Consider the following 12,828-nt stretch of genomic DNA (forward strand, 5'->3'; position numbering starts at 1 on the left):
GTCAGCACTACAGATGAAGTAGAAACAGGTTTAGAAGAAACTGGAAGCGAGGTTTCTGTAAGGGAAAATGTACCAGAGATGGTTGATGCTACTGAGGACAGAGAAACACATTTGGAAGAAACTGAAAGAAGAGAAATAGACACAGAAGGAAAGGCCCCACAGGTCAAGACTCAGGGTGAAATGGAGACAGATTGGAAAGAAATTGAAAAAGGAACTTCCCTGAGGGAAAAGGTACTAGTGGGGATCAGTGCCATAGGGGAAAGGGAGATTGATTTTAAAGAAACTGGAGAAAGAGACCTTTCTGTGATGGAAGAGGTATCAGGAAAGACGACTGCTACTGAAGAAACGGAGGCGGAATCAAAAGAAACTGGAGGAGACATTTCCCTGAAGAAAAGCAGATCAGAAGAGATTAATTCTCCTGAAGAAATGGCTGCAGATTTGGAAAAAACTGGAAAAATAGACATTTCTCTAAGGAAAAATGGAGAAGAAGAGGCTGGGACCTCAAGACAAATGGACACAGATTTAATGCAGAGCAGTAGTAGTTGCTGCAGCACTATGCCTTCACTAAATATCAAAGTATGTCTTTTTCTGTTCTTTAGAAAAACTGTTTTTGAACATTTTTTCAGAGAAAAATTATCAAAATAAAAACCGTGATTATTGCTCTTAAATCCCATAACATTTAAAATCTCTAAAAGCTTAAAGTCTTTCCCAGCCGTAAATTCAGTGTTTTAGGACCTTAAAGAAACTATGCATTTTTAAAAAAAAAAAACTTAAAAAATATTTAATTGTGGATAAGTTACCATTCTTAGTGTCAGTTTGAAGTTATTCTTAGCTAAAAGGAGTGTAGGGAATTGGACTGAGTTAGTGCTAACTCTAGTATGAACATGCATTAGAATTATTTCTTTCGACCAAATGTCTTTCTCAGTTTTTATTTCCTGTCCCACTCCACTTTTATTTTTATTTTTATTTTTTTTAGATTATTTATTTATTTAGAGAGAGACAATCCCAAGCAGACTCTGCACTGAGCGTGGAGCTCGACATAGGGCTCAATCTTAGAACCCTGAGATCATGAGCTGAAACCAAGAGTTGGATGCTTAACTGACTGAGCCATCCAGGTGCCCCCCACCCCCACTCCACTTTAAATTTTCTTTTTTCTTTGTTTTTAAATTTTTAAGTTTTATTTTAGAAAGAGAGTGAGAGAGAGTGCGAATGTTGTAGGGACAGAGGGAGAGAGTGAAAGAATCTAAGGCATGCTCCATGGTCAGCACAAAGCCCAATGTGGGGCGTGATCCCACACCCCCGAAATCATGACCTGAGCTGAAATCGAGAGTTGGACGTCCAGGTGACTGACCACCCAGGTGCCACTAAAATTTATTAAATATTTCCAGTGGGGTTGCTTTGCTGGCTCAGTTGGGGGATCATGTGACTTTTTTTTTTTTTTTTTACCATGTGACTCTTGATTTTGGGGTTGTAGGTTTGAGCTGCACGTTAGGTGTACAGATTACCTAAAAATAAAATCTTTAAAAACCCAAAAGTTTCTAGTTACTTTAAGTTCACACAGTTGTGACATTATCCATTTGTGCTGATTTACTGTGGTTGATTTCCTGTGACTATTCCTCCAGAACGTTAGCAGTGAAGTACTATCCATGGTGTGTACACCTGAAGAAGAAAAAAGGAATTCTGAAAAGGAACTGTCAGGTCACTTGAGTTGTTTGAAGACTTCTTTGCAGACTTCTGAACCTGATAAAACAGAAGACCAGGGGATGCTGTCTCCAGATGTTCCAGAGCAGTTTTCAGATATTAATTTAAGGTACAAGTATATTGGTCTATGTGCTTTTAAAGACAAAGCATCTATTTTTTAAAGTTTGATTTTTTTTTTAAAGATTTTTATTAGAGAGTGAGCAAGAGCAGGGAGAGGGTAAGAAGAGGAAGAAGCAGGCCTCTTGCTGAGCAGGGAGCCCGATGTGGGGCTTGATCCCAGGACCCTGGGATCATGACCTGAGCCAAAGGCAGATGCTCAACTGACTGAGCCACCCATGCGCCCAAGACAAAGCATCTAAAGTTATATTATCACATTATCAGTAAGGTTTCAAGACATATCATCTCTAGCATAGTGTTACAGATTTTAAGCTTTGGGATGTTTGGAGAGAATTTTGAGGTCGTTGTGACAGTAGATTGAGAGAATTACTAACATCAGAATTGTATGTAACACATATTCCTAAGTCAATATGGGTGTGAGAACCTGTATTTTCTCTCTGCACAGATGATAGGCTTATACTTCATTTGTACTCCTCATATTTTTTAGGATCTACCAAATAGTCCAATTTGTTTTCCTGTTAAGAATTAGATTTAGGGGCACCTGGGTGGCTCGTTTGTTAAGCATCTGCCTTCGGCTCAGGTCATGATCCCAGGGTCCTGGGGTCAAGCCCCACATTGGGCTCCCTGCTTATTAGGAAGTCTGCTTCTCCCTCTCCCACTCCCTCTGCTTGTGTTCCTGCTCTTGCTATCTCTCTGTCAAATAAATAAATAAAATCTTAAAAAAAATTAGATTTAATATTTACTGCCAATTTCTCAAGTTGTCCTAAGACTCTGTTCTTATCGTCCCTTCAACTCTTTCTAATGTTCGATAATCCTTTTTCCAAAAGCAAATTTCTTCCTCAAGAGCAGAAGCCACTTGAAGTTAAACCAGCACCTTTTATGAGAAGTCGATTCAAAAGACCAAAACCAAACTTAGCAAGAGCAACTTTAAAGAGAGAGACTACAGTAGCAGAAAAATACGTATCTGGGAAGAAATTGGAAACTGATAATACTGAGACTATTGTGGTACAGCAGAGCAGTGAACAGATAAACACTCTCCCTTCTCAACATGTGAGTGCTATTCAAGGTGGATGTTCTTTGTTTTAGCTATTATGATTATTAAAGTAAAACAGCTGGGGTTAACATTTAACAGATATTTTCTCATATAATTTCTACTGCATGTGGTATTAGTCTTGTTATACTTACTGTGCCTCACTGTTCCATGTGGTTTTGTAAGAATCTTGTCTCTCTCATGATGGGCAAGTATGTCATGGAAAGGAATTTAAGAGTCCTGGGATCTAAGTTCTGACCTTTATTCATCGTGTGACCATAGCCAAATGATGCAGCTAGTTTCTTCACAGAAAAAATGAGTTTGATAGTCATTCTTTGTTTTACTTTGTTGTTAAGGTGCATTAAAAAGTTAAAAGCTTGATAGGAGTTAAAGGAGATGTTTTATTTACTTTGTTAACTTGGTCCATAACAAATTAAGATTGTGTGATATATCAAAAATGTTGAATGGAAAAGTTAACACTCGTAAGTTGAGTGTTCTAAATATAAAAGTACTTTTTTGGCCATACAGGTGGGCAACAGGTACATGAAGAGATGCTCAGTATCACTAATCATCAGCAAAATGCAAATCAAAACCACAATGAGCTGTCACCTCCCACCAGGCAGAATAACTAGTCAAAAAGACGAAATAGCAAGTGTTGGTAAGGATGTAGAGAGAAAGGAACCCTCATGTGCTGTTGGTGGGAATGTAAATTGGTGCAACCACCGTGGAAAACAGTATGGAGGGTCCTCAAAAAATAAAAAAAGAATTACTATATCCAGTAATTCTAGTAGTGAGTATTTACCCAAAGAATTCCAAAAGATGGATGCACCCTTATGTTTATCATAGCATTATTTACAATAGGGAAGATAGGAAAGCAACCAAAGTGCCCACCAATAGATGAATGGATAAAGAAGATGAGTTATATATATATACAATGGAATATTACCCAGCCATAAAAAAGAATGAGATGTTGCCATTTACAGTAACATGGATGGGCCTAGAAGTCCATTTTGCCAAGTGAAATACTATGCTAAGAGAAGTAAGTCAGACAGAGAAAGACAAATACCATATAATTTCCCGTACACATGGAATCTGAAAAATAAAACAAAACAAAAAAAGAACAGACTCAAATACAGAGAACAAATTGGTGGTTACCAGAGGAGAAGGGGGTGGGGAATTGGGGGAAATAGGAAAAGGGGATTGATTAAGAGGTACAAACTTCCCAGGGCCCCTGGCTGGCTTAGTTGGTAGACCATGCAACTCTTGATCTTGGGATTGTAAGTTCGAACCTCACGTTGGGTGTAGAGATTACTTAAAAATAAAATCTTTTTTTTTTTTTTTTAAAGATTTTATTTATTTATTCATGAGAGACAGAGAGAGAGAGAGAGAGAGAAGCAGGCTCCCAAGGAGCAGGGAGCCCGATGTGGGACTCGATCCCAGGACCCTGGGATCATGACCTGAGCCGAAGGCAGACACTTAACCATCTGAGCCACCCAGCCGCCCAAAAATAAAATCTTTAAGAAGCACAAACTTTCAGTCATGAAATAAGTAACAGAGATAAAAAGTACAGCATAGGGAATATAGTTAATAATATGGTAATGTGTGGTTATAGGTAGTGACTATACTTACCATGGTGAATACTGAGTGATGTATATAATTGTTGAATCACTGTGTTGTACATATAAAACTAATAAAACATTGTATATCAACTATACTTCAATAATAATAAAGACAAGTTCATAAAAATTAATAAAATGATGTATTTTTTAAAAAGTCAATTTTGGATTAAAATTCTTCTTTTATGTTTTATTTTTTTTTTTAAAGATTTTATTTATTTGAGAGAGAAAGAGAGCATGAAGGGGGGAGGGTCAGAGGGAGAAGTAGATTCCCCACTGAGCAGGGAGCCCGATGCGGGGCTCGATCCTGGGACTCCAGGATCATGACCTGAGCCGAAGGCAGATTCTTAACCAACTGAGACACCCAGGTGCCCCTTCTTTTATGCTTTAAGATAGCTTAGTTCTGGGGTGCCTGGGTGGCACAGTTGGTTAAGTGTCCAACTCTTGATTTTTGGCTCAGGTCTTGATCTCAGGGTCGTGAGTTCAAGCCGTGTGGAGCCCACTTAAAAACAAATAAATAAGATAAAATAGGTTAGTTCTTACAATGCTTGAAAATTTGTACTTTTTCTGCCTGATCTTATATTTTAAAAAGGTATTATCTTTTTTTATTGATTATCTATCTGATTATAAAAATTTCACATTGAAAAAATATGTAATCTAAAAAGTGAGAGTCCATTATAATGTCTCATTTCTACCTCCCAAGTTAATCAGTCATGTAGTTATTTTGAATATATCCACCCAGCCTTTTATGTATAGATACTTATTTATATAAATAATGTGTGGGTATTTTCATTGTTTTCCAAAAATGGCGTTATAACTTGCCTTCTCATTTTTTCACTTAACATAATATTGTGAACATATTTTTGGATCAGCATATACAGATTTATCTTCTAAATGGCTCTGGACTGTTCCATTATAAACAAGTTATAATTTATTCAATACCCTACAATAGGTTTGTCTTGTTCCCAGTGTTTTGATTTTGTTCTTGCTTTTTGGGGGAGCTATTAAATGGGTATAATAAATATCTTTGTATGTACTTTTCCATATACTTACTTGAGTATTTTTGTAAGATACATTTCTAGAAGTAAATTTGCTGAGAATTAAAATTTTTGGTAGATACCATTCTGTTGTCCTCTACAGAGACTTTACCAATTTATTTTGCTGATAGTGTATGAAAGTTCCTGTTTCCCTATACTTTTATCAACCCTCGGTGAAATTTTTCTTATTTGCCTTTTAGGGTGTGGCTTCCCTAATGACATCAAGAGAAAAAGACACATCAGGTCACAGGGAGGAGGAGTCTGTAATATTACCATGTATACAGACTGAAAAGGACCTTTCACCTTCGAGTTCTTGTGATCCTAAAGAGATGTCTCAGCCTACACAGGCCCAGGAAAAGGAATTAGTTGTTTCTACGGGGTAAACAGTGATACTTCTTTGAAAATATAAAATATATTTATATTTTAAAAAAAAGGAAAATCTAAAATATGAGAGAATTCTTTCAAGTATTTCTTCATTGTTACTAAGATGTGTTAATGTATTTTAAAAGTGAATACCAAGAATACTTGGTTTATTTTTATGTTTTGTATTATTTTTATTTATTTATTTATTTATTTTTAAGATTTTATTTATTTATTTTGACAGAGACACAGCGAGAGAGCAGGGGGAGCAGCAAGCAGAGAGAGAAGCAGGCTTTCCGCTGAGCAGGGAGCCTGATGTGGGGCTCGATTGCAGGACCCTGGGATCATGACCTGAGCCGAAGGCAGACGTTTAACAACTGAGCCACCCAGGCGCCCTCTTTTTTATTATTTTAAAAAAGATTTATTTATTTATTTATTTGAGAGAGGGGGAGAGAGTGCTCAGGGAGGAGGGCAGAGGGAGAGGGAGAGAGAGTCTTAACCAGACTCCACGCTGAGCACACAGCCCTATGCAGGGTTTGATCTCATGACCCTGACATCATGACCTGAGCCGAAACCAAGAGTATGATGCTTAACCAACTATGCCACCCAGGGCGCCCCAAGAATACAGGTTTTATTTTTATTCATGTGTCAGACTGCCTAAAATAGAAAATCACATTGAGTTAACACCTTTTAATGCTTGCCTGCTTGTATTCACTATTAGCTGCTTAAGGTTTTATACAAACCATTGCATTTAAAAATACATGTATATAAAGATTGTATTCATTATCTTCTTAAAAACTATAGTAGAAGGGCACCTGGTGGCTCAGTCAGTTAAGCGTCTGCCTTTAGCTCAGGTCATGATCCCGGGGTCCTGGGATGGAGCCCCACTTTGGGTTCCCTGCTCAGTGGGGAGTCTGCTTCTTCCTCTCCCTCTGCCTGCCACTCCCCCTGCTTGTGTTCTCTCTGTCAAATAAATAGATAAAATCTTTACAAAAAAAATTGTAGTAGAAGACTTATTTACTGTTTTAACCATTTTTTATGTATATGGTCTAGTGGCATTAATGCACATTCACAAGAATGTGCATTCACATTGTTTTGCAACAGTTACCACATATATCTCCAGAACTTTTTCATCTTCCCAACTGAAACTTCACCCATTAACAAGACCACCCCATTCCCCTCTTTCATTCCCTGGCAACTACCTTTGTACTTTCTGTCTCCATGAATTTGAATCTTCTAGGTCCCTTATTTAAATTCATTACCTTTTGATGATTAAAATAGCTCTTTTTTTAAAAAAAGAATTTATTTATTTATTTGACAGAGAGACAGCGAGAGAGGGAACACAAGCAGTGGGAGTGGGAGAGGGAGAAGCAGGCTTCCTGCTGAGCAGGGAGCCCGATGCAGGGCTTTATCCCAGGATCCTGGGATCATGACCTGAGCTGAAGGCAGACACTTAACGAATGACTGAGCCACCCAGGTGCCCCAATAGCTATTTTTTTAAAAATAAAAGAAGGGCGCCTGGGTGGCTCAGATGGTTAAGCGTCTGCCTTCGGCTCAGGTCATGATCTCAGGGTCCTGGGATCGAGTCCCGCATCGGGCTCCCTGCTCCTTGGGAGCCTGCTTCTCCCTCTGCCTCTCTCTCTCTCTCTCTCTCTGTCTGTCATGAATAAATAAATTAAAAAATCTTAAAAAAAAAATATATATTCATCATCAAAGTAATTTGATTTTCCTCAAATGATACAAAATTTTTTTATAGTTTGTTAGAGAAGGTTCAATTTTTATGTCTTTACAGTAGTTTTCATCTTTTTACAGTCCAGTTCCCTCTCTTTCTCTTTGTCCTCTCTTCTAGGGCTCATAAAACAAACACTTTGCAGCAAGAAGTGAAGGAAAGTGTTATCCCAACTGCTCAAACAGTAAGGAGCCGATTTCAGAGACCCAGACCAAACATAAGAAAGACTGGACAGAGGCAAATAGAAAAAGGTGAAGCTGAAGGCATAATTAAGGAAGAAAGAACGATAGTACAAAAAGATGAAACTAAAAAGTTCTTGACTCTGGTGAGTTACTGTTATGTAATTGAGCCTTTTAATGCATGTTAAAATATGAAATGACAGCTCAGACTGGGTTTAGAATATAGGCATCTGACACTCTCATCAATGAACATGTAACATATCTAGTTCTGTTCTAGATTTACCATTCTGGATTTTTTTTAATTGAAAATAGTTTTTTTTCCCTAACTAATTGTACGTATTCATTATGAAAATATTCAATTAATACAAAATATCATAATGACTACTCCAGTCTTATTACCTTGAGGTAACTACTGAAAACCTTCTGACATATCTTACTGGGTATATCCATGCATGCATGTGTGTACACTTATGTAAACTTAAATAATAAAATCTCTGGGGCACCTGGCTGGCTCAGGTGGTAGAGCATGCAGCTCTTGATCTTCAGGTTGTAAGTTCAAACCCCACAAAGGGTGTAGAGATTACTGAAACATAAAATAATTTTTTTTTTTTTTTAAAGATTTTATTCATTTTTTGACAGAGAGAGACACAGCAAGAGAGGGAACACAAGCAGGGGGAGTGGGAGAGGGAGAAGCAGGCTTCCCGCGGAGCAAGGAGCCCGATGCGGGGCTCGATCCCAGGACCCTGGGATCATGACCTGAGCCGAAGGCAGACACATAACGACTGAGCCACTCAGGCGCCCCCATAAAATAATTTTTTTAAATAGTAAAGTCATTGTGTACATGTTATTTTGTGACTTATTTTTACTTATTAAGTGACTTTTTATATGTCAAGAAGTATGGAGATACATCATTTTTCATTGTTGCATAACATTCTGCTGTTTGACAGTTTAACCAATCTTTTATTGATGTATCTTTTGGTATAAATCTAAGTAGTGTAATGCCCTTTTCAACAGATCTTGTTTCTTTGTCCTTCTGTTTCTCTGTCTACCAAGGGAAAATCTAGATTGAAAGCGATTGTAATCCTTGTTTGAAACATCCCTATCCCCAGAAGAAATCATTAGACTTTTTGGGAAAAAATCATTAAACTTTTTTGGTGGGGGGGGGGGGGGGCGGTGCGTGTTCATAACAGATAATTATTTGGTTTTTAAAGTGTTCTGTAAACATAATAATTGCAATAATTGAAACTTTCTCCGAATTAGTTTTATTTTGGACAGCAAAACGTGAACATTGCATACCTAGTTTGACTCTTACTTTTGAAGAACTCAATACCTTTTAAATGATTGAAATATTTTAGGAGGTGTGTTCAGTTATTTTAAAAAAATGCTACTTTTCTTTTGTCATTTTAGCCAAATTCTCTAATTGGAACTGAAATTGAAGTTGTATCCTCCAAAGTTTCAGAGTCACAGTATGAAAACCAGAGTCACATGGTTCTTGTAGAACCTCTTCATCTTAACAAAATAAATGTTTTAGATGAAAAGATGAGGTGAGTTTGCTTTTAATCAGAAAAGTGTAAAACTTTCTAAAGATAAAGTTTGGATAACTTGACATCAAGAAAAGTTTGTGGAAGGGGCGCCTGGGTGGCTCAGTCGTTAAGCTTGTGTTCCCTCTCTCGCTGTATCTCTCTCTGTCAAATAAATAAAATCTTTAAAAAAAAAAAGTTTGTGGAAGGATAAAGCAGTAATTATGAAATAGAATATTTTAAATATGCTTCTTTAAATGCTGTAAGAATTGCATGATTGATACTCTCTTAATTTATAGTTTCTCCTCAAAGTTTGGTGAGCCTCCTCATTTTTTATTTTAAAACTAAATTTAGGGGCACCTGGGTGGCTCAGATGGTTAAACATCTGCCTTCGGCTCAGGTCATGATCCCAGGATCCAGGGATCCAGCCCCGCGTCAGGCTCCCTGCTCGGTGGGGAGTCTACTTTTCCCTCTCCCTCTACTGTTCAGCCTACTTGTGCTCTCTCTCTCACTGTCAAATAAATAAATAAAATTTAAAAAACAAAACAAAACAAAACCAAAATTTAATACTAGACAGAAGTTCTTAAGTTCTTTGTATATTTAGAAATTTATATCCTATTGACTAAAATTCATATATAGGAATTGCTACCAGGTACTTAGTATATGCTATATTTAGAATTGTGTCCCAAACCAAATGCTAAGAATAGTATCTTTTAAATGAGTTAGACTAGAAAGGTGAAGATACTTCAGTACTCTACCACTTTTATTTATTACTTATAATCTGCTTTATTATTACTGATACTACTTTTTTTAAAAAAAAGATTTATTTTAGAGCGAGAGCAAGCCCATATAGGTGCATGTGTGTGAGTGAGCAGGGAGAGGGGCAGAGGGAGAGGGAGAGAGAATCTCAAGCATTCTCCCCTCTGAGCACCAAGCCCCATGCAGGCCTCGATCTCATGGCCCTGAAATCATGATCTGAGCCGAAACTGAGCCACCCAGGCACCTTAATACTACATTTTGATTAGCAGTGATCTAAGACTGCTTCATTGCAAGGGTACCACTAGAGAGAAGACCCAAAAGTGAAGGAACAGCAGGCCCAGGGGATGTTTAAGGGGAGAGGGAACAGCAGCTCGAAAGTACTTAAGGAAAGAGCATGCCTGGCTTGTTTGAGGAACAGTGAAGGGTGCTAGTATGAAACGGGGAAAGAGAGGGAGTAGCAGATGTAGGAAAGGGTAAAGGCTGACCAGGGAGAATGGCAGATTATATAGGACCATTGTAAGGAATTTGATTTTGATTCTACTGAGCCTTTAAAGACTAGTGACCTTCAAGGTCAGCCTTTCCTAATGCTCTCATTTATAATTGACTAGCTAGACCAAGAGGATTGGAATGGCTTGTTCAAAATAACATTGGCAAATTAGTTTTTAAACTTAAGTTTTCAGGATTTATGACTTTCAGACTAGCAGATTTGTGTAGTTATATAAGCAGACCTTCCTGAATGAAAGAAACTTTACATGTTTCAAGAGATTTTATGCTGAACTTTTGTGTTTTTCATGAGAGAAATTAAACTTTTAATTTCTTTTTTTTTTAAAGATTTTTTAAAATTTATTTATTTGGCAGAGAGATAGCACAAGTAGGCAGAGCGGCAGGCAGAGGGAAAGGGAGAAGCAGGCTCTCTGCTGAGCAGGGAGCCCGATGTGGGGCTTGATCCCCGGACCCTGGGATAATGACCTGAGCCGAAAGCAGCCGCCCAACCAACTGAGCTACCCAGGTGCCCCTCAAACTTTTAATTTCTTTATGGAGACCCACGCTCCACCCCACCCTACCCCTCCTTTTTTTCTTTTGAAAAACCTTTTTCTATTCATGAAATTTATTCCAGCTGTTCACTTTATCATGAGTGATACTTTCTTCAGAGTAAAAATCTTTATAGTTTTAAAATTAGATTATTTCTGGGCGCCTGGGTGGCTCAGTTGGTTAAGCGACTGCCTTCGGCTCAGGTCATGATCCTGGAGTCCCTGGATCGAGTCCCGCATGGGGCTCCCTGCTCGGCAGGGAGTCTGCTTCTCCCTCTGACCCTCCCCCGTCTCATGTGCTCCCTCTCATTCTCTCTCTCTCAAATAAATAAATAAAATCTTAAAAAAAAAAAAATTAGATTATTTCTAAGTCCAGTATTGTCTTGTCTCTTTTTGACTCAAGTAGCACGTTAGGTTTATATATGTATTTTATTTTTACTTGCTTTTGTATAATCACACTTGACTGTAAATAGCTTACATTAAATATAATCTATTTTCCTAAATACATTGGCCTACATTGGAATGTATTTAGCCAGCATCATAACCTTGTTAGGATTTCCTGTGAACTTCTTTGGTGTTTCGCTGCCAGAAGAGCTTAGCAGAGTTGGAACATTTGGAAATGTAACTAAGTAATTTATTAGAAATATTACTTAAGATTAGTCTTTAATATAGATCTTTCAGAGAACTCCTGATAGATACTTATATACCTAATTTTCTTTATAATATCCAGGTTTATATTAGTTTTAAACTTCCCAATTCAGAATTCAGATCCTTGCCAGTTATTAAAATATTTTCCAGGAAAATTTAAGATAGCTCTTCAGGGGTTGTCTTGGGAGCTATACCTACTCTGTTGAACGTTAAACCTTGTCTTTTTCTGATTTGGCAGATACACAATCATTATATTGAGATCCTATGACACTGGCTGTCAGTAAACCCTTTCCATAAACTGACAGGTCTGTGATGGGAGAACGGACTCTGGCTTTTAAGTCTGGTCTTGAACCAGAAGGACCAAGGATGTTGTGACCATTGTATATTTGTTCATGCTTCAGAGCCCAGTTGAAGATATTTGTTTAAAGTACCATTATGAAATCCAGGTTCAACTACTGGCATTTTTTTTGGTATCTAGTTATCACTCTGAAAATTACTTCAGGTACCATGACACTACACACCAGAATCAATGAATAAAGTAAAAAAAGATTAATATTACCGAAAACTATTTTCCAGACTGTCCAGAAAATGGAAATTTTAAAAGCTTTTACATTCTTTTTATCAGCATGTGTGGTTTTATTTTATGTGTTTGGTTTTAAAGCCAATTTATATATAGTCCTTTGAACATAGTATTGGTTTGTGTTCAAATTATTTGATGTAACAGCTGTTCTATCAATAAGGAATTCTGATTTTGGTTTTTCATCATGATTTGTACTTCATTCTAGACATGAACCTAAAAGGTCTGTTCCTAGTCCAGCACATTTGGTAAGAAGGCAATTCCAAAAGGCTAAGCCAAATTTGGGAAGAGCACATGGTAAGAAAGAGGAACCAGGCATAGAAAAAGACAGAGCAGATCAGAGTGAGGCAAGGAAGCCAGAAGATAATTTGCTGCAGCCAGGAGATTCTGACACTCATCTCCTTCAAAAAGTAAGTTTGAAAAAAACACTTTTTCTCAATGGGCTCTGTTTTGTCAAGATCATGAAGGAGAGAATTTTAAAAAATACAGTTTTGTCTTTTGTACTGTAACCAATTTTATAAAAA

General features: G+C 37.4%; 1 protein-coding gene across 1 annotated transcript in view; it reads left to right on the forward strand.

Moving 5' to 3' along the window:
- Nucleotides 1-12,828, forward strand: part of BDP1 (B double prime 1, subunit of RNA polymerase III transcription initiation factor IIIB) — an 89,553-nt gene that overhangs the window by 40,157 nt on the left and 36,568 nt on the right. The window contains 7 exon segments of the mRNA XM_044916889.1: nucleotides 1-576; nucleotides 1,623-1,810; nucleotides 2,646-2,868; nucleotides 5,702-5,880; nucleotides 7,711-7,915; nucleotides 9,177-9,313; nucleotides 12,513-12,714. The exon segment at nucleotides 1-576 is cut by the window's left edge and continues 142 nt beyond it. Coding sequence (XP_044772824.1) covers nucleotides 1-576; nucleotides 1,623-1,810; nucleotides 2,646-2,868; nucleotides 5,702-5,880; nucleotides 7,711-7,915; nucleotides 9,177-9,313; nucleotides 12,513-12,714 — 1,710 coding nt within the window.

This window comes from Neomonachus schauinslandi, chromosome 7, assembly GCF_002201575.2.
Source record: "Neomonachus schauinslandi chromosome 7, ASM220157v2, whole genome shotgun sequence".
Lineage (NCBI taxonomy): Eukaryota > Metazoa > Chordata > Mammalia > Carnivora > Phocidae > Neomonachus > Neomonachus schauinslandi.